Source organism: Ornithorhynchus anatinus, chromosome 14 (assembly GCF_004115215.2).
Source record: "Ornithorhynchus anatinus isolate Pmale09 chromosome 14, mOrnAna1.pri.v4, whole genome shotgun sequence".
Lineage (NCBI taxonomy): Eukaryota > Metazoa > Chordata > Mammalia > Monotremata > Ornithorhynchidae > Ornithorhynchus > Ornithorhynchus anatinus.
The window spans coordinates 34,480,368-34,503,367 of NC_041741.1; the positions used below are offsets into that span (position 1 = coordinate 34,480,368).

Sequence of the window (23,000 nt, forward strand, 5' to 3'; positions counted from 1 at the left end):
GAGAATCTGGGTTCTAATTCTGACTCTATCACTTGCTTGCTGTGGGATCTAGGGGAAGTCACTTAACTTCTCTACCCCTAAGTTTCCTCAACTGTAAAATGGGGATTTGATACCTGTTTTCCTTCCTACTTAGACTGAGTCCCAAGTGGGACAGAAACTGTGCCCAAGCTGATTAACCTGCAACTACCCCAATGCTTAAAATAGTGTTTGACATGCAGTAAGTGCTTAGCAAATACCTTAATTACTACAAGGGCATTCCTGAACTATGCAAGAAGGGATAGGGTAGAAACACCAGACAAGCAAGGCAAAGCAAAGTGAAGGGAGGATATAATAATAATAGTATTTGTTAAGCATTTACTATGTGCCAGGCACTATGCTAAGCGCTGGGGTAGATACAAGGTAATCAATTTGGATTCAGTCCCTGTCTCACATGGGGCTCACAGTTCTAATCGCCATTTTACAAATGAGGTAACTGAGGCACAGAGAAGTGAAGTGACTTGCTCAAGGTCACAGAGCAGACAAGTGGCCGGAGCGGAATTAGAACCCGGGTCCTTCTGGCTCCCAGACCTACGCTCTATCCACTAGGCCATGCTGCTTCTCTTTTGTATTTTTAAATCCTTAGCAAATAAATGATTTTATACCATAAGGTTTATATTGATAGGGACCCTTCACAAAAACATTGGGTCCTTCCATCCCTAAGACTCTGAGGTGAGAAGTTAAATTGTTCTCTGTATGTAAATCTATCTTTCAGGTAAGGTTAAAATTTTCATTGACTCAACCTTCACCTGAAACGGTAAGTACCCTTTGTTGCAAATACGGAAATATGACAAAAGCTTGTCTCCTTATTAAGGGCTTTAAGGCATATATGATGCACTCTTTATGTCTTTCATGCCAACTCACTGTACTTCAATTCTGTCTGTCTTGTTGCCAAATCCTTGTTCATATAATTGAATGAATGAATATCCTACCCCTGGCCTGGAACTCCCTCCTACTTCATATCTGACAGACCACAACTCTTTCCTACCTTCTTGAGCACCCCAACAGATCTTCCCTTACTAACCTCTAATCTCCTCAACCTATTCACTCCTCCTCTACTTCCACTGCCTACTTAGCCTCTGAGTCCCTTAAGCACTTTGAAAACTCACCTCCATGCCCAAATTTTACATATGCATCATCATACTCTGCCGATTCCCCTATCTGTAATTTATTTTAATGCTGTCTCCTGGCTAGATTGCAAGCTCTTAAGGCAGAAATCATGTCTACCAACTCTACTGCATTTTACTCTCTGAAGCACTTGAGAAGCAGCGTGACTTACTGTATAGTGCATGGGCCTGGGAGTCAGAAGGACCTGGGTTCTAATTCCAACTCCTCCAAATATCTGCTGTTTGACCTTGGGCAAGTCATTTAACTTCTCTGGGCCTCAGTTACCCCATCTGTAAAATGGGGACTAAGAGTATCAGCCCCTTGTGGGGCAGGGACTATGCCCAACTTGATTAAACTTGTTTCTACCCCAGTGCTTAGAACAGTAGGTGGCACAGAGTAAGTGCTTAACAAGTATTTCTATTATAAATAATAAGCACTTTACAGAACATTGCATACATTAGGCACTCAATAAATACAACTGATTGCTTGATTGAAAACCATAAAAATTAGTGGCAGAAATGAAAAAAAAATCCCATGTTACCATCCATCTGGCTTTGAATCTTGTTCCTTTCTCTTTCTATCTCACTCTTAGCTCTTGCTGCTTCTAGTTTAATATCTGTTATTTCCAATTTGCTGGAATGCTTAAGTTCTTCTACCTGTTGGTAATTAGAAAATAAAATAAAGTAAATTCAACAGGCAAAGGCCTTTGCAAAAATCCATGAAGTAATTACCCAAAACATCCATTTTCTATTTTCAGAACAACAGGTGTATGGACAAAAAACTAGACAATTGAAAGCCAGCCCATATACTAGGGAAAGCTTCAGACCAAAGGTTTCATCGACAATACCCCCAAAAGAGCTCCAAAAACTGGACATATGGTACTGAAGAAGACCGGGTCAGTTTATAATAAAATGTTGATGGATTAATTCATACAGTTCCTACATGCTTACTTTTGTCAATAGGACTGTACGTTACACATTTTACTACTTTCTGCCAGCAGGACTCAGAACTGGTATATAAAATAGGTACTAAAAGGCCTAATTTATAATTGTCAGATGTCTAAACTTTGAGTTGGCAGCAATAGAAAGCTGCCCATCTCCCTCCGCATCAAACAAAAGCTTCTCACTGTTGGCTTCAAAGCTTTCCCCCAGCTTGCCCTGGCTCACTTCACTCTTCCCCAGGGCAGCTAACTGCACCCTGTTCTCAACTTGCCTGCCTTCCTTCAATTTCTTCCCTCATGCTCCTTGCCCAGCCTGAAACTCCCTCCACTAGGCCTTGCACTCCATCGTTCAAGCCTCACTAAAATTCCACCTTCTCTGGCAAGACTTTTCCTATTAACTCAATATCTCAGTGGGGTCAACCCTAGCACTTCATGAAAGGATATCTAGCCACAGAACCTGGGTTTTTTTCAGGTAATTCATCCTGATATATTTCTTCTATTCCCTAGCTGATCCTTGGTCTTCCTACTATCCCACTATATATTTATGGATGTCTATCTCCTCCATTAGGGTTTCAGGAAGATGAGGTTTCTATTTTTTCCAGCATCAAAAGATTCTATAGTACATAATATATTAATCATGTTCTATTACAGAAATTATCCCATCCTCTCTTGAACATTTCATCCATACCCCTTCCAGAACAACTCATTATTGATTTTTTTTTATCAAAATAGATTAAAAGTAGCTAAAATCAAGAATTTATATTTTAAAACCAAACAAATGTTCACTGATTGCCAATAACTTTATACATCATAAACACCCAGCTGTTCCTTTGCATTAGATATAACCATTCTGCTAGAACTGCAAAGATTTTTATCAAAATTCCAAGTCATAAATAAAGCTGACAAAGTATTGAAAATAAATCTAAATCTAAATAAGTCATATGGTAAGTGCCCAAAAGCCTAACCTCCCAACAAATTTTTCTTCTAAAAATTATTCAAATAGAATTTCTTAAAGTTCGCCATTTAACTTTTCTTTCAATGATTTCAGAACATATTTTAATGCAAAATCACTAAAATGACATTAAAAGCACTTTACTTCCCATAAATGTGTTTATTTTGACTGCTAGAACTCATTTTGGAATGTCACCATCAAGTGAAAGTTTACTGTTTCTATAAACTGAATAACTAAAAATTGGACTCATTACTTTTTTTACTGTTGAGAATGTTTCAAAATGAAGAATGTTTTGTGAACCTTTTTATTTATTCAACTTCCAGCTAAAATGTCCACAAATCTATTTTCCTATCCATTTTGTGTTTCTTGGAAGAAAATTCACAGAATAATTTTTACAATTTAAAGTAGGCTTTACTAGTACCAGAAAAACTTGTTTGAGAATAGTATTAAGACTTTAGCAATCATTTCTAAAAATGAATTCATCCGGATAATTCTCAATAATAATAACATTTATTACTATGATATTTGTTAAGAGCTTTCTATGTGCCAAACCCTGTTCTAAGCGCTGGGGTAGATACAAGGTCATCAGGTTGTCCCACGTGGAGCTCACATCTTAATCCCCATTTTATAGATGCGGTAACTGAAGCACAGAGAAGTTAAGTGGCTTGCCTAAGGTCAAAGAGCAGACAAGTGGCAGAGCCAGGATTAGAACCCACATCCTCTGACTCCCAAGTCCATGCTCTTTCAACTAATCCACAAATGCAAAAGTACATTCTGTAGCATCCTTAGGATCTCTGTCAAAAAAATCTTAATTCCACCAAAAAACAGAAATGAAATACTGAGAGTGACTTGCATTACTCCTGAACTAGTGGAAAGAGCACAGGCCTGGGAGTCGGGATATCTGGTTTCTAATTCCAGCTCTACCACTTCTCTGTGGCATGACCTTGGGCAAGTCGCTTACCTTTTCTGTGCCTCAGTTTATCTATAAATTGAGGATTAAAAACATGTTTCCCCTTTAGACTGTGAACTCCACTGGGACAGGGACTATGTCCAACCGGATTATCTTGATCTTAGTAAAGTGTTTGGCCCATACTAAGTGCTTTGCAAAAAATCACCATTACCTAAAATTACCCAAAAAAGGGAATGTTGCTTTCTTCATCCTGACACAACACTTTTATCTAAAACATACTGTAGGAAGGAAAAGGGGCTTACTTTTCTATTCCATTCATTTATTTCTCGCTCTGCTTTGTGCAGTTTACTGATTAGAAGGGTATTTTGCTCATTAGCTGACTGTAACTCTTTTTCCATGCGATCAGACTGTTGCTTAGCTGATTGCTTTTCAGCCTGTAATTAGAAATAATGCATTTTAAAGTTTATTGACTACTTTTTCGCTGATCAACTAAAATAACATGGCAATAGCAATTAAACACTCTACCATGCACTTCCCAAAAATGTTATTCCAAATTCAACAATATTAACGTGTACCAGTAAAAATAATTCCCTTAAATAAATTTTACATATTTTGAACAGAAGAGACTGCTCTGGCAACATTTTAAAAAACTTTTTCCACTGAGAAAAGGTTGATTATACAGTAAATCTTTCAATTTTAGTATAATTTAACACTCTAAATTCCAAAAAAACACATCATGCCACAGTTGCTCCCCTCTTCCCACCAAGGTTCAAATGATCCTCTTTACCCTCACTGAGGGCTAAAGAGAACAAAGAAAGATAGTTGTTAGCAAGAATCTACCTTAATTCCACCTCCTGAATAAGATTAAATGCTGGCTTGAAAAAATCAACTTTTATTCACTTCTGCTTCCTGGACACTTCAAGGACAACCCCTCCATCTTTCTTTATCCTATTGCTTGCCATTAGGAGCCACAGATTTCACCCAACCTTGTCAGCTGACTTCTTGGACCTCTGGACTACACTGTGGGTGGTTCGTCTGTAGGCTTCAGACAAGGAGAATGTCATTTTGGAAACAGTACTTAATGCTGTTAGTAGCTTTTTTGTGTCTTCAAAGACAATGCATAAAAATTTCCAAAGGAGGCCTGTATAGATTAGATTTTTTTTCTACTAGAATAGCAATTCAAAATTCACATTAACTATGCTACAAATAAAAGGGATCCTACCTTTAAATTTTATGTATAATCTGTGAATAGAATTGTATTTGGGGGGAAAAAAATAACTTGAGTTGACAGAGCCTGTTGCTTAAAAGCCATTATAGTTAAAGCTTCTTTTTAAATGCATTGAAAATGGGTTTGGTAACATTTTTTTCCCCCTGCATTCAGTTTGGTTCATCTACATAAAGGTAAAATGGATTTGTGGAAATAAGGCAGCAGATTAATGGTGCTGCATCCCTGCCTCCAGAATCTGCTCAACTGTCAGTTAATCCCTAGAGATGTTGGGGATAACATCTTGCCTTCCTTCTCCTTCCCCCTCAATCTCCAACTTTTTGTTTACCTGGACCCTTGGTTTGTCCTAAGGTCACCTAGAGTAGCAGCTGAATGAAATGATAAAGGAGATGTTGGGCCCGGGGTTGGGGGAAGGGTGTCGTAGAGGGTAGAGAGACAACATCCTGAAATGCCCTTTGTCAATCAAGACCATGTATGGATGACAAGGAATAATGGTGTAAACCTCAAGATATCCACAGCATCTATGGCACCTTCAGTCAGGCACTATAGAACTATGAGTTTGGATTCAGATTTAGTTAACCTGTAAGTTTTTGCTGAAAAATTAAATTGGAAGAAATTCCAGTTATGATAAATGTCCACAACATATCACCATCCACTTTCTTCATATTTTATTTCTACATATATTCTAACTGAATACTTGTGGAGAAGTCAGACTAAATCTAAAAATTTACCGAGGTTGGGTTGAAATGCTGTATCCTTCCCATAAGTGGAACAAAGTGATGAAAATCAGGAGACCAAAAAGACAAGCAGAAATGAGAACTGGCAGAGAGAATGACCTCATGATTCCTCCTCTCTCCACCATCTCTTCCTTCTACCCTTAGTGGGAGTGGTCTGAGAACACGCATATTTGAGAGAGGCCAGTGACCTAAGCCTGGTGCTCACCAGCACACTGATTTTGCTAGGGCAAAAGTTGAGTACACAAATAAGCAGTCCAATCAGCAGTGCTTTCAATTTAAAAGGGGGCAATGTTTTCATTAGCAGGATGAGCTCATTATTTTTAGGGAGTAAATTGTACCTGGTTTGAAATTATATATACTTGCTATCCATGGCCCACAAAAACAGAATTAGCCTGGTACACTAAGCTACGTTTGAATTAATTCATTTCATATGAGTTGTTGACTCTTAAAAAAAACAAGCAGTGCCAATGTAATTACATGCACAGCATCTTTGTTCCTTTCAAATCAGCAAATTTTCTCCTGACCAAAAATATGTACCCTTGAGATCCCACAAATGCGTCAACACTGAACTGTGATCATTCAGAACATTTATCAATTGTACTTTAAATGCATATGCCACGCTCTATTGGGAAACAATTAAAAACAACCTACCTCCAGGGATCTGAGTGTAGCCTGCATCTCAGTCATCTGCCGCACCTGTATTCTCTGGACATTTTCTAGTTGAGCACCAGAATTCTCTCTTTCGGCCCTCAATTCTGCTACTTCAGCATCCAAACCTTTCAATTTCTGGTATAATTGGGCCTTTTCTCTTAGAAGTTTCTCTATTCGTTTGTTCTCTCTTATGGGATCAACGCTAAGTAGTTGATTATGCAATTCTTCTTTATCTCTATCCAGTCTTGCAATCTAATAGCAATTAGACAGAAAACATATACGCAAAGCTCTTAAATTAGGTATTTTCTAGAATGGTAAATAAGGGGTAAACAACAAAAAATTAAAAGGACTATCTATAAAAGCTTGGGAATTTGAATGGAGAAAAAATATAGTCAAAATTTACTGTATTTTCCTAATATGATTAAAGATAATGTATACAACAGAATGTCAACAAAATACTTTTTTAGATTTTAAGTCTTAAAACTTTATTTTCCAGGGAAAAAAAATTATGGGTCAAACAGACATTCTAGTCTCACCCTTACTAATGAATCTACAATGCAATCTGCAGTCCTGGTACTTGGATCATGCATATGAAAATTCAGTTCAAAATTGGTAAGGCTAATTTAACTTACCCAGATAGAAAAAAATTTCAAATTAGTAAAATACAGAGTGACTTTTAAAGTATTTACCTCCTAAAATAGTGGGGTAGTTTTTAAAATGCAGAAGCAGAAGTATACTAAAACAAAAGAGCAGTAAAGCCTCACAAAACCCTGTAATTGCATTCTTGAAAAATGACATGCTAAGTGAAATAACATTTTATGAATCACTGAGTTGATGGAAATACACAGATTAGCTTCTCAGGGTTTCAAACAATATAAGACAGATTAAAATCAGAAACATCTTAAAATGGATATTATTATGAATATATATCTCTGTGGGTCCCTTTGTCCAATGTGGGTATGCCTGTTTTCAGAGACAGTGTTCATGTGGCATTTCAGCAAGATGTTGACTTCAGTGTCACCTTCACTGTGTCCTTTTGCCTCTCTTGACTTTCTCTCCCATTTTCCCTTACCTTCATTCTCTATCCACTGTTCCTTGCTACTCTGTACTTCAGAAATAATTCATAATTCACACTGGGAAGCAGCATGGAATATACTGAAACGAGCATGGGCTTGGAAGTAAGAGGACCTGGGTTCTAATCCCAGCTCTGCCAATTGCCTCAGTTTCCTCAATAATAAAATGGAGATTAAATACCTGTTCTCCCTCCTACTTAGACTGTGAACCCCATAAGGGACAGGGATTGTGTCTGACCTAATTATCCTGAACCTACCCCAGTGCTTAGAACAGTGTTTGATACATGGTAAGTGTTTAACAAATACCATATAAAAAAATAAGTGAGGTTTTAAATAATCACAGCGAAGAGCATAAAGTACTTACTTGGACATCTTTTGAAAGGCTGTGGGCAAATAGGAATCACATTTCATTAAAGAAGTCCCTACATTCCTCAAGAAATAAGGGAGGGAGGAGTCAACAGTTATTTGTTGTTACAGCACTATATATGATTGCTTTATTTGATATTCCACTGGGCATACTTTATTTGATATTCTGGCTCATTCCAGGTGAACCACATATGCCCCAGCATATACCAAGCAATGAGCATCACATCACAGTGATGCTGTTAGCTGGAGTTCCCCTTGTCTTGCTCCCCAGTAAGATCACAACAATGGTATGATGAGAAATGTGTTGGTGTCCACGGGTCCCTTTGCATTTTCCTGATAAAGCTTGGCACATGTTCTCGGTGTTTCTTTCTGATCTGCTCCATGTCTTTCACTGGGGATCTCCTTGCCCTTCTCTCCCATAAAGTATAATCCTGTAGGGATACTAAAATCTGCCACACTTGATACCACTGCTGTTCACAACTATTTTCAGGACTCTCCATAAGTATCAAAATTTAAAGACTCACATAATATCTAATTGGCTGGCTATACACATATCCTTACAAAAGACTTCAGGGAACATATACCTTGAATGGTTTAAGACAGGAAAAAGCCAAATAGGCTGACTAGTTGAATAGGTTTTTTTAATCTTTTAACTGAACTAAGCCAGCAGTAGCTCATGGCTTTGCTTTGAAGTTTCTCAGATAATAATCTTTTCCAACTGTCTCAATAGAGGCAGGGTTGGTGACTGAGTATGGTTGGGCAGGGTAAAGAGAAGGGAAAAACTGAGACCAAGCAAATCCCTAACACTGCCATTAATTTTGTTCTACCCCTCTCCAATTACACAACAACTGAAAACAACAAAACTTCAGCCTTCGCTGTAGTCCCAACCATCCCAGGCTCAAGATCAACATGGGCTATTAATACCAAACTAATTTCAAGCAATTCAATAGCATCTGACTACTTTTTTTTATGAAAAGAACATATTTCATTCTCTAAAAAACACATGGGTACTGGTGAATCCAAATATTTGTTATTTCAAATGGCCATCATAAAACCAATGCAACAATATAGTAAACCTAACATATTCTCTGTATGCTATAAAATGTCATTAGACTTGATTTCTTCAAGCTTTCCTACTATGGGTGCAAAGATTAATAATTTATTATAAAAAAAAAGCATTGGTGGACACTTAATTTTTCCTACAATTTCATTTTCTGAACCTCTTTTGTATTTGCAAATATATTAACTCACCTATTAAAAGTTTTTAAGAGTTCTTAATTACTGGAGTACCCAAAATCTCTGATAATTTCAATTTCTACAATGTAACTAAGTTGGTCAATGTGACCATTAAGCTAATTATTATTCAGCTACTCAACTGCTGAGATTCATTTGCTACCAGCCACTATCAGTAGAGGAGGCCACATGATTACTATTTAGTTAAAAGAAAATAATCCTCTATTCTGAAAACTATAAACCAGAGAGTAATAATTTATGAGGACCAGCATTCTAGAATACTGATTTAATCGACTCTGTGATCCAAATAAGTACAATTGTGTAGCCTGAAGATGGACTGATGTTGAAAATCTGGAGTTTGAAACTCTCTACAAGGCTAATGAGTTAGCTGCTAGTGCTATTACCTTCCCTACCTAGAATGAGCTAGGGTATATCTTGATAGCAAAGTCAAGCTCATCAAAAAAACCACTAATATAAATTTAAAGCAGTAAAACAAACAGTAATTTGCAGATTGTCAGGATAGCAGACTAATTTAAAATATTTGCAGATAATTCACAGTAAGACTCAAAACTGCGGAGTTATAGAAGGGTTATCTAAGCCAGAAGGACATATTGTCTTGGAGGCTCTATACTGTTCTTCACTCAAACTGATATTAAAGGAGAATACCCAAATTCTGATGTTGAAGGAAGGAAAAATAACCTTACACAGAAAAATTGCCTCCCAATTTCTCTCTCTGCCTTTCAGTGTATATACTGTCACTATATATTCTTCTGACCTCTTTGGGATTGTTGGACAATTTGTACTGCTTCTGATCCACGGTAAAGAATCTCCTTAGCAAAGGGAGACAATTAGTGCCAAGGAGAGTCTAGAATAGGAGACAGGTCGTTTCCTACTTCTATCCGCCTGTGACTTTTAATACTAAGAAGGGGGGAATGGCTTTTTTTGGCCGGGGGGGGGGGGGGGGGGGGGGGGGGGGGGGGGGGCGGGGGGAGGTTCTTGTCTGCTTGTGATAAGAAGTGGTAAGAAGTCTCCAGAACTACAGAGACTTCAAAGCCCCATGGGGATAAAGGTCAGAAAGCAGGCAATGGAGGAGGATAAAAGGAATTCAAAGGGACAATAAGCGAGCCTAGATATCAAAGGGCCACCCTCTTCCATTCATAAAATAATTTTTTGCTACTGAGAATACCTAAAAGAGGACACACCCATGGCATGGTTTACAGAACTCCCCAAATTGAGCACTTAAGGAAACAGCATTAACTCCTACCAGCCAATACTGTACCATTTAGAGGGCTTAAGCAGCAGTTGGGAATCAATCAATGGCATTTATTGAGCACTTATTCTGTGAAGTGCTTGGTATTAAGCTCTTGGGAAATATAGTACAACAGAGTTGGGGGAGACTATCCCTGCCCACAAGAATCTTACAGTCTGGAGGGGACAAATCTGGCTGGTTTTGTCTCAGACATACAATGAGAACCAATAGTATCTTTTTCATGTTTGATGTAAACTTCGTAGCATACGCTGAAACTATAAGCAAAAAACCCAATTTGGATATTCACAACCAAGTAACTAAACTGAACAATCTTTATGCAAACTGCAAAAGCATTTCCTTATACTGTCTAAGTGTCTGGAAAATTTTGAAAGAACCATTTGCAAGTGTTACTTTTAAAAGCAGCTAGATTTGGAAAAAGGATAAGAGTTTGTAAATGAGAGTACAGTGAACATTTTCTAAAGTTCAAAAATGGCAGAGAGGACATGCTTCTAAAAAGAGTATTTCCCCTACTTTAAACAGATTTTGGCTCAAGTTCTCCAAAAATTGTTATTCTTGCTCAATGTTCATCGTCAGTTGAAAGTAAAATGACTGCATACTTACATGTCTATTTCAAAGCATAAAATGCTACAAATCAAAGGGAGATGAATGAGTGCTTATGAATGTTACAGAAATACTATGCATCGATACATAATAATCTTTTTTAATGGTGTTTTTTAAGCATTTACTATGTGCCAGGCGCTATACTAGCCTCTGAGGTCAAATCAAGCTAATCAATTTGGAGACTGTTCATGTATTACATGGGGCTCGGCGCGTTAATCGCCATTTTACAGATGAAGTAACTGAGGCACAGAGAAATTACGTGATTTGCCCGAGGTCACACAGCCAAGTGGCAGAGCCGCAATTAGAACCAGGTCCTTCTGACTCCCAGGCCTGTGCTCTAACCACTAGGCCATACCGCTTCTCACTGGGTCAATATTCACGGCCCGGTGCAAGGTTTGGACTTTATAGGGTGAGCGGCTGACTCAGGAGAGCAATAGGAGACAGCCACAGTCACAGCTGAGCTGCTGCCACCACCAAGGACCACTCCTTGGAGTTTCCAAGAGGTCCAAGGTGGTCACCTTATATGCAGTCTCCCCACGCCAGCAGCCGAAGAAGGAAGCTTCTGACACCAGTGTGGCAGTGCCCCTTTCACTGGGGCAGGAGCAACAAGTCATGCTGCCAACAGAGGTGGAGATCTGGATGAGTGTGTGCTTCATCTCCACCTCCCTTAATTTTGGACCATCCCCTCACCTCATGGTTGCTCCAACCATTTACACTGTAACAAGAAATAATCGACAATTTCCTAAAAGTGCAGCCCAAATGGGGGCATAAAAAGACCTTAAACTAAGGGAAGGAGTTAAGAGAAGCAGCATGGGCTAATGAGTACAGGTCTAGGTGTCTGAGGACAAGGGTTCTAATCTCAGCACTGCCACTTGCCTGTTCTGTGGGCTTGGGCAACGCACTTTAATTTCTCTGTGCCTCAGTTTCCTCATCAGGAAAATGAAGATTAAATCCTATTTCCATCTATTTGAAGACTATGAGCCCCTTGTGGAACTGGGACTATGTCCAGCTTGATTATTTTATAACTACCCCAGCACTTCATATAGTGCTTGGCATAGTAAGAACAAATATTAAGTAAGGGTAATACAAGTAAGAACTGGCATTATTATTTTTAAAAAATGTATAACCTAGTCAGTTTAAAAAAAACACACTAATCACTAAAGTGATTAGTAAATGAGAGTACACTGAACATTTTCTAAAGTTCAAAAATGGCTAAAAATTCAAAAGTGACTAAAAATGTTCATTGCTTACATTCAATTTAAAATATTAAAATTAATACACCACCAAAATACTTACCACTACGATATACTAACCTCGGATTCGTATTTTATTTTTTTCTCTTCCAAAATGTGTGCATGCTCCTCTTTTTGATGTTCAAATTCAGATTTGAGTAAAGTATGCTCGTAACGAAGCTTGTTGTATTCAGCTCTATACTTTTCAACCTCCTAAATTAGAAAAGGGCACATATTTTTAACAGACAAAAATAAAAAACATAAATTTATGTTCATTACCAAAATACCTTCCAAGCCAAATAAAATTCTAACAAAGATGACCACAGAATGTTAAAAATTAAAGACCTTTCATATCACTTACTTCATCTAGATTTTGAAAACGTTCCCTCATAAGGGCTTCTGATTCCTGCTGTATTTGTGCTTTTAGTAATTCCAATTTTTGTGGTGTTAAGACCTGCCCAAAAAAGGGAAACACATGAAGTGGAATAGTCTACTATTACAATTTATATTTCATAATATTAAGTAGTATGTAATGAAAAACAAAAATATTCAAACAATTTCAAGGACTCCGCTCTAATTATGAAAAGATGAGATTGTTTTCATAAATTTTAATGGTATTCCTAATTTCCCTCACTATTTATTCCATTAGCAGCTCTGGAACTTGACAATATGACACACTGAATGCTCAAATTTCAAACTTGGAAGGACCAGAAAAATTGAACCCATAAAGCAGTCACTCTTCTATTCTGACAATATGAGCAGATACAAAATGGAGAATGTTCATAACTAAAGAAGTTATGGAGATAATAGTTTTGGTATATTCATAATAGAGATAGAAAACAGTTAATCCAATATATCTTCCCAAAAACTTTCTCTCTAGCAGTTTTCAGTAAATCCTCCTTGATATTTTCTTTAATTTAGAATAATTTGTGCAAGTTCCTTGTGCACCTTCCATCACAATGACTGCCCACACTGTACTTGGTTCTATTTACACCTATCCCATTTTGTATTTAATAGGGGGCCCTAGAGTTTATAGTTGGAAAAATGTCTTTTATAGTCTGTCCATCTCACTGCTTTATTTTTCTATTTTTGGAAACCTATTCCATTTTATCTTTAGCAATCACCTCAATAGCAAGCAACTCATTTTTGGAAGTCCTAAACATATGCACATAAACACAAAACTACTGTTTGTAAAATAAAGACCGAATTTTCCAAGTTGGATCAAAAAATTAATAGAATTCTGACTTCCAACAGCTTTCTTTATCTACATCAGAATGCCAGTGAAATAAATAGCTCTAAAGTTTACTGTTCCATTCATTAAACTAGAAGAGCTGCAACATTCTAATCTTTATATAAAGGTAACTTTTATTTTGTCAGCATACTGTCAGTCTTCTGGGATCATTTTGTAACAGAGGGTGGCAAAATAGGGAGACAAATGTACAGGGCTGAACAACTACTGGACTTAATATAATACCTTGAACACTCAGCATTTCCCCAGAAAGAAAATGAAGTTTTAGTATGAATCATACCAAAACAACGAGTCATCTTAGCATCACAGATTTAAAAACTGATCCCACTAGTGGTCTAGCATTTCTACTGTTATTTCCTTTCGGGGCCCCTCTTTGCCTAAGTAGTTTACGTGCTACTCTTTGACTTTATCATCCACACATTGTAGTGTTTCAGAGTTCAAAACCCTCTTCAGAGATTTGGGGTACTATGCAGCTCCATGGCACTGTGCTATTCCCAGCCCATGAGCTTCTGCTGAACAACTTACTCCTGTTGCTGACTTTGTAAGGAAGAAGGAAGAGGCATAGAAGTATAGAAGTAGTAAAGAGAAGTGATAGCAAAATATTTTGACAGTAGTTAGTACTTTGATCTGGGGCCATCTTGGATTCCATTCCAGCCATATGCTTTGTGCATAGACTAGGGGGTCATGTCCCATGAACAGAGACTTTGTGTGGACTGGACTTAACCCTATGCATTTCCAACCCCAAGAATCCCAAAGAAACCAAGTTTCCCTTCGGGATTTACTGTCTAGCCCAGATGACCCTTCATGCACCTGCAGCCTTAGTTACCAGATGTCAACTGGAACTCCTTAGAAGTTCCCAAACCACATGACCTTTTCAGATATCTTTAGGGTAACTAGGACCAGCCCGTGACTTAGACCAGCAACCTCGGACAGCCCTACGGAGGATCAGGGTGTGGTTTCTGGAGAGCTTGCAACAGCCCAGAATTTTTCTCATTAGGCCAAAACTCAAATGAAGTGGCACTTGGTTGGAGTCCCGACTCTGGGTGACTACCAAATCCCTGTAGCCCCTTTTTGAGGAGCAGTTCTTGGGAGGTTTTTTTGTTTGGTTGGTTGGTTTTTTGTAAATGAAACCTGACACGCATTTCAATTATTCCAGGTTGGAAGAAAAAAATAAAACTCAGTTATTTAGAGTATTCAGACACTTGGATTGTAAGCTCCTCCTCTAGACTGTAAGCTCCACCTTATAGGCATGGAATATGCTTACTAACCTTGTTGTACTGTACTCTTTCGGGCACTTAGTACAGTGCTCTGCACACAATAAGTGCTTAATAAATACCACTGATTGATCTGGACAGCTTTCTGTCCTGTTCATAGGTACCCACTGCATGGGCACTATCAACTGTGAGCGACAAACTGTGGAGGCAATATTTGGGGCAAAGTAGCTAATCTGCCCCACCCCTTGAAGCTAGATACAGAGGTGGAGCCAAAATGATGACTCACAGGGAGAACGTGCCCCAGTCTAGCCTCAGGGACCATGGAGTTCCAAGCATTCTTACTAGGCTGGAGGCCTGGCCACAAGCCTTATTTGGTTGTTCGAGAAGCCAATTTTTTTTTTTTAAACAGATCCCTCCCCAGGCCAGCCTCAGACCAGTAGTCTCCAATTTGGGGGTGCAGGTTCCAGAACAGGGGATGAGGCTCCCAATCCCTTTATGGAGCATATGGGGTTGGTTGGACCCACAGGGGACTGTCTGCCTGGTCCCAGAGCGCCCCAAAACATTTAGCAGTTGCACCGGAAAAGGGTGAAACAACAACGGCACAGCAGGGAGGGCACGGAGCATCTATTGTATACAAAATTTTAAGTGTTTGATAGAAAATAAATTCAAGGTAGTCTCAACTGTCCTCCTTCCGACCTCTTCCTCTTTCCCGTCTTTTCTAATCCTTTCTCCCGTCTATTTTGTTTTCTCTCTCACCTCTTTAAAGGTTCATCCCTCCTAGTTCATTTTTGTGTTCAAAATGAAAAACTGGCATCTCTGGTCCTGTGGTTCTGAAAACTGAGTTTTATTCTTATTACGATGCCTACCTGCAAATATTTGTTAGCAGACTGCAAGAGAAGTAGTCAGAAGACATGAAAATAAGAAACAGGTTAGAGAAAGGCAGATTGCTTGTAGAAATTTCGGATTGCCAAAATCTGACATTAAAAAGGCACGTAGTTGTAGTAATAACATTAATTAGTCACTATGTATAAATGCACTGTACTAAGCCCTTAAGTAGTATAAAACAAGTGACACTTTCCTTACCCATAAGGAGTCTACACTCCACCATAAAAACTATCACATGGAAAAAAAAAAGCACAAGCATACAGTTTCAAGATTTGAGCAGTCATTCCTGGTAATAAACCTACTTCCTCACCTGCATCTTCAATTCTTCCAGATGTTTAGTTTTATCTAGCAATTCACCTCTTACTTCAGCAAGAAGAAACTGAAATTTTTCCTGAAGAGTTTGCTTTTCATTTAACAATCGTTTGAGTTCATTCTGTGATTTTGTATATTCATCCTGTAACCTAATTTTTCCAAAAAAAAAAAAATGTAGCAAACATTAACAATTATTTTATATGCCAAAACAAATCTAGAAAACGGTATATGTCTTTCCTTCACTACATTTCACTGAATTAACAACTTGTAAGTTTTTCAAAGCAATTGCATTTGAAAAAAGTTTCATATACTTGATTCCCCAAGCATACTTTACCTGATTTGATTGCTATCTCTTCAAGTTTAACTTGAAGCTAAACCCCTGATATATATATGGAGAAGCAACTGAGTGCCGAAGTCCACTCAGAGACTCACGAGAGATAGTGTTCTCTCCGTACCTATCTTTAAACAATATAAATTATAGTAATGTCTGTCTCCTCTAGACTGTAACCTCATTGTGTGCAGGGAACATGTCTGTCAAATCTCTTATACTGTACTCTCCCAAGCACTTAGTACAGTATTCTATACACAGTAAATGCTCAATAAATACCATTGATTGAAAAATAATCATAATAATAGTGGCATTTGCAAAGTGCTTACTATTTGTCAAGCATTGTACTAAGTGTTAGGGTAGATATAAGATAATCAGGTCCTAAGTGGGGCTCACTTCTAAGAAGGAAGGAGAAGAGGCATTGAATCCCCATTCTGCATAATAATAATAATGGGGGAACTAGGGCATAGAGAAGATGTGACTTGCCCACGGTCACAACCTCTTCCAATGCTGACTAGGATGTTCTTCCAGCCAAAGGACAAGCAGCATCTTACCTTCCAAATCTCAGAACTATTTGGAATTTTCTGACTGATGGACTAGCTCCTAGGGTAGGTAATCTGAAAACTTCTTTAACCATAATGGATGAACAGTAGCTCATTCTTCTAAGAATTCTAGTCCTTATTTTCTTGTGTGTTTTCAGAATTTTTATTATTTTAACCTTCCCTTCTGTTTCAGTTATAGACCCTTCTCCCTCACTCATTCTTAAACCATGAGTTTCTGTGGGCAAAGGACAAGGGATGACTGAATGATCATTTTTGTACAGTGATGACTGAATGATCATCTTCATACAGTACTTTCCCAGAGTGCTTGGTAGAGGGTTTTGCACCCAGTAGGCGCTCAGTAAATATTACAGAATGAATGAACATAATAAAGGTTCACTGAAATGAGGCATATCATTTCTCCACAATAAAACGATAAATAGCTCAGTGAATACTACTTCTAGAAGACATATACAACTGTACTGAAAAAAAAATCTTCATTCACTTTAAGTAAAGGAAAATTTAAAATAAAAAGGAATTTACCTTGTGTGTTCAGCTTTCAAAGTTTGGTAATTAGCTTTGTGATGTTCACATCTCATTCTCTCATCAATTAACATTTTTTGGAACTCCAATTGTGAACAAGTTGGCCCACTATCTCCACCAAGTGGAAAGATGTTAGAAGAGGTATCCATCTTGTTAGGTGAGCTGACAACCATGTAAAAATAAATTCAGCCCCGGCCTTTCACTTCCACGAGTCTTTACACAAGTATTTCATCCACTTTCTTTCACTATTCAAGCCCCAGGTGTCCAAATATACCTTTTGCATCAAAAAACAAAAAAAGGCCCACATTGATACAATTTGACATAATTTGGTTATGTAATTTTACTACTCTGATGTTTACCCATCCATCTCTTCTCCTGATGCTCCCCAGCTTTCATGTTATGCTCCTCCACAGCTAACCTTAAAACTGTTCCTTGCTCAACACTCCCAACCCTAATCTACAACTCATGGCTTTTGCCCTGTACAGAACTCCCTCCTCTCTCAAATCTGCCCTCCCCACTTTCAAAGCCCACCTGAAGTCACAACCTCCAAGAGGTGTTCCCCAATTAATCCCCATCTCTCTAGCTACATCTTCCAGTCAGCCACCCTTAGAATCATGTGAATTTAATTTGTCCATTGTGTTTTCACCATTTGAATCGAAACTCATTTATATCTATTATATGTTAATGATTTGTGTGAGCTTGATTCCCCACATTAGACTGTAAATTCCTCAAGGGCTAATGGCCTCACTCCCACAACTTTTTGGGCAAGATGGATGGGCTGCAGCCTGATTCTTGAAGCTAAAACCAAGACGTCAGTGCCACATTCTTGCTCCCTGCCAGCAGAGCAAAGCCCCCCATCCCAGCATCTATTAGGTTCTCATCATTCTCCCTGGGCCGGGGGAGGGAGCTTGAAGGTGCTCTCACCCCATGTCCCATCAACAAAGGGTGAATCATCCCAAGTACCGAACCCCTTCCCTGTCTGGCACACTACCCAGCCACTACTGCCATCAGGAGCAACAGTAACATGGGCAGATCAACCAAGTTAGAGCTACTGCCACCGTACCAAAGCAAGAGTCAAGTGGCAGCATGCTAAAAAAGGAAGGGGTGTCTCAGATCCAGACAGCCTGCCTCTTCATGTGCTGGGGGTGAGAGTGATGATGATGATGGAATCTCCCCCTGAAAAATGGCTGATGAGTTTCAGTCACCCAGAAGACTTTAGGATCAAGAACCTGCATAGAGGAGCTGAATCTGATAGAAGAAATTTGGTCTCAAGTGCCCTCTTACCTCCTTCTTTTTCCCTTCATTTTCCTTTCCTCTTCCTTTTCCTTCTCCTCTCATCCTTTTTTGCTCCATTTCCTCCTCCTCCCTTTTCTTGCCATTTCCTCAAATCCTCTCATTTCTCTCCCTTTTCCTCCCTCATCCCCATAACATCTTGCCTCAAAATTCAAAAGCACTTGGGTATCCTATTCCACTCCTTAGCATTTGCTTCCCTCTACCTGCAATTTATTTTAGTGTCTACCTCCCCTACTAGATTATCAATTCCTAGAGGGCAGGAATCATGTCTACTAACTACTGCACTCTCTCAAGTGCTTACTACAGTGTTCTATACAGTAAAAACAACAAATGCTACTGATTGATTGAAAAGTTGGACTCGCTCTGCATAACAAAAGGAATTTAATTACTGATGATGGTGAATATCATAAAAGATGCTACTCCTTTCCAATTCAGAAAAAAAAAGCTACCTCTTTCTCTCTTACCTACTAAAAAAAACACCCAAACATATCTTGAAGACAAATGCAGCTTTAACAAAGCACCAAGAAGACTTGGATTAGAAACAAGACTATGAAACTAAAACCCCAAAAGGCCTCCAGTCCACCAATGGCTGAGGGGATTTTGGACTTCCAATTTGGAGACTTGTGCAACTCTAATCAAGAAGAAGAGTAGTGAGATTTGAGCTGTACCCTTGCCTAATTCCAACTATTTAGCCTGAAGTTAAATCTTGAGGTTGCCAAATACCAACTCTAGCATCAACAAGCCTCATTCAACCCTACAGGTGATGAAGAAATGTAGCACTGGCTTCCTGATGCTACAAGGGACTTCTGAGTTCCCCAAAGCTTGCACATCCCCCCATAGCTCCCATTTGGCTCCAGTACTACCATGGGCCTGGCGGAACAAGTGGCCCCACATGCCCCTCCATTACTCCAAAATAGAAGGGGGACTAGGGTTTCCCCTGGCATTTCATACTTCGAAGAGGAGAAGAAAAAGAGACTAAAAAGGAGCTAGGCCGAATTCATCCTTTCAGTCTCTTCATGGCAAATCAGCAGTTCCGTGGTTCTCTGAACTCCGCATTCTGGGTCCTCCCAACTTCTAAGGATGCCAGTCTGGTGCATTATGAATTGGCAGGCACCTACTTATTATGAACTCCAATCGTTTCTTCAAAAATAATTGAAGACATCTTAAATTTTCCAGGTGAGTGACTGAAAATTAAGAAAAAACTGGCAATGAATTATTTACAAATACATCATTTATACTATCACTAAAATGCTTCTCATTTAAAAGTGGACACATTGTTTGAAATTTTCACAACACATATATGAAGTTAAGTTTATTTTCTTTCTGAGCAGAAACTTAATTTAGTATGTATAAGTACCTTACATTTTTCATTTCATAAAAAGAGAGAGGCTGTTAGTCCTTTGCGAAAATTATGTTTATAGGTTCAAATTAAGGATGGAACTAATGATTTTGTTTAGCCTCATTTGTTTTCTTCTAGCAAGGCTGGACATTATCAATACCAATCTCCCTAGTTAATACTACTCATATTCTTTCTATTTATTGTAGGAATTGAATATTAGCCAACCCAAATCAACCAGGAAGCTGTCCTGTCCTTTCAGAAATGTGCTATCACTGACAACAAATGCATTGTCAGTCCATTTTATAAAAAGACTTTTAAACTAAATTGGACTCACATTAGTTTCCTGTCAAATTATATTTTAATGGAGCCTGAAAAAAAAGCTATTCTTAAGTCCTTTAAGGTCATTTTATTCCTTTACTCTTGCAGCATGATTTAATCTTTTCAAATTCACAGTACATATCATCACCTAATTATTGTCTTGAATGACAAAATCACACTGTAATTGTGTTCTGATCTCTGGTCTTAAGAACGTTTTAAGAAGCTATAGAATCTTAAATTAAGCTATCTCATTTACTATTTTTAAAAACAAACTGACATGAAAACAACTTAAATCTGCCTGTAGGAGCTTAGGATAACCATCTGTTTTTGGGGGGTGGGAGAGTGGAAATCACACTGCTGGTGAAGTGTGCATATCCCCTGTGCACACAGGCTCTTTAGATGGCATATAAAAAAGAGGAAGTGCAGGCACAAAACCAAGGGGGAGGAAGGGTGTGGGCCACCTGCTCGAGCTCCATCTGTTAGCCCAACACACTTCACCTTTAAACTCTCTAGTAATAATAATAATAATTATTATATTTTGTGCTTCTATGTCAAGCTCAGTGCTAGATACTGGATAAGATACAAGGCAATCAGATCAGACACAGACAGATCAGTATCTGTCTCACACTAGGCTCCCCATCTAAAAGGTAAGAAGAGCAGGTATTTTATCCCCATTTTACAGCTGAGGAATCTGAGGCAGGGAGAAATTGAGATTTGCTCAAGATCAGCTAGCCGGCTAGTGGCAGAGCTGGAAGAACCTGAGTTTCCTGACTCCCAGGCTCGTTTTCTTTCTACTAGTTCATGCTACCTGAACCTCTGTACCTCTGTCCCTCTGACCGCTTCAGTCTGTCCTTTCTGCCTGCTCAGGATGGCCTTAATCCTTACACCTCGGTCACTGTGCTCTACCACCAACTCCCTGCCCTGACTTCTGATAAAAGGGAAGAATTTAACTTTTGGCTGATAAAACACTTAATTGGCTACCATCAAAATTTATGGCATCTATCCTTAGATTTTTTAAGAAAAATATATCTTACCATCTGTCCTAGGTGAGTTAGTCTGAGTTAGTCATTTTTACAGGCCTGGAGGGCAGGGAGCTGGACCAGATGACTTCTTTAAATACTCCTTCTAGCTCTATAATTCCATGATTTAACACCTTCAATAATAATAAAGTATGATGTCCTGTATTAAGCACTAGGGTTTATACAGAATAATCTGGTTGGACACAGTGAATTTTATAATCTATGTTGGGGGGAAACCAGGTACTGAATCCCCATTTTACAGATGAGGCACTGAGAAATTAAGTGACTTTCCCAAGGTTACACAGTAGGCAAGTGGGAGAACCGAGATTAGAATTAAGGCCCTGACTCACATTTCCTCTAGCCCACATGGTTTCACAGGAGCTTAAATGAAAAGCAATCTCTAAAATGCCATTTTTTAAATACACAAATATAAAGATATCTACTCAAGAGATTTTTTTTTCTTTCAGAAGTCCACCTGCTGCTGCTTCTCATTCTGTATTTCAAATTTTCATCTCTATAGCAACTATTTGTGAATACATTAGTTAAGGGAATTTGGGGGAGGGAAATGTGTTTTCGCAACATACAACTCAAAAGCATGAGCCATATTTTTTAAAAAATTTCTTACTCCAATGGAATCATTTACATGAACAACCTAGCTGGGATCTATAAGAATGAAAGGTCTGTGATACTTAAAGGATTTAAAACCTCGTCATCACTACCTTCAAAATGACTTTGGTCACTATCAAAGAATCTCTGCTCTCCACTGATCAATCAGTGGTATTTACTGAGTGCCACAAGACCTTTACGGTCTAGAGGGGGAGACAGACATTAAAATAAATTATGGATGTGCTCATAAGTGCTGTGAGGGTGTGGTGACTATCAAATGCTTAAAGCGTACAGCTCCAAGTGTGCAGGTGATGCAGAAGGGAGAGGGAGTAGGTAAAATGAGATAACTGTAAATTGAGTTGAGGGTAAATTGAGGGTTGAGTTATCCTCAAACCTCTAGATTTTAAGATCATTGTGGGCAGGGAATGTCACTGTTATCGCTGTATTGTACTTTTCCAAGCACTTAGTTCAGTGCTCTGCACACAGTAAGCGCTCAAATATGACTGAATGAATGAATGATAATGCCAAGATTATGGACTTGTGCAGTAGGGAGGAAAGAGGTATTGTCTAGAGTGATAGAAAAACAAGTGGAGGAAAGGTTTTGGGTAGGGAGATGAAGAGTTCTGTTTAGTTTGAGACAGAGATGTCCTGAAGGCACGGAGGAAATGTGAGACTGCAGAGAGGGAGAGAGATCAGGACTGGAGAAATAGATTTGGTACTCATCCAAGTAGAGGTCTCCAAGGAAGTGAGTGTAGATGGAGAATAAAAGGGGAACCAAAACTGAGCCTTGAGGGAGTCCTGCAGTTAGGAGGTGGGAGGCAGAGGAGAAACCTGAAAAACAGAATGAGACTGTGTGTCCAGAGAGATAGGAGGAGAAGGAGAAGACAGTGCCAGTGAAGTCGAGGAGGATAAGGATGGAATAGAGGCCATCGGATTTGGCAATAACAACAGTAATAATAATTATGGTATTTTTTTAAGCTATGTGCCAGGCACTGTACTAAGCCTGGGGGTGGATACAAGCAA

The 23,000-nt window shown here is 38.7% G+C and overlaps 1 protein-coding gene across 9 annotated transcripts in view; it reads right to left on the reverse strand.

Moving 5' to 3' along the window:
* The window catches only part of CEP83 (centrosomal protein 83), a 59,450-nt gene that overhangs the window by 31,246 nt on the left and 5,204 nt on the right, over positions 1-23,000 (reverse strand). For 7 of the 9 annotated variants that reach the window (XR_005660765.1, XR_003764465.2, XR_003764464.2 and 4 more), the window contains exons 2-9: positions 19,647-19,879; positions 17,403-17,676; positions 15,991-16,141; positions 12,694-12,786; positions 12,414-12,545; positions 6,559-6,810; positions 4,248-4,379; positions 1,685-1,799 (exon numbers count right to left, since the gene is read on the reverse strand). Coding sequence is in view for 2 of the 9 variants with exons in the window: in XM_007670068.3 (XP_007668258.2) it covers positions 1,685-1,799; positions 4,248-4,379; positions 6,559-6,810; positions 12,414-12,545; positions 12,694-12,786; positions 15,991-16,141; positions 17,403-17,575 (1,048 nt within the window). In the remaining 7 variants the exon portion in view is untranslated. The remainder of the gene's footprint in view (positions 1-1,684; positions 1,800-4,247; positions 4,380-6,558; positions 6,811-12,413; positions 12,546-12,693; positions 12,787-15,990; positions 16,142-17,402; positions 17,677-19,646; positions 19,880-23,000) is intronic. The other 2 variants (XR_003764467.2, XR_005660766.1) reach the window with 2 other exon arrangements.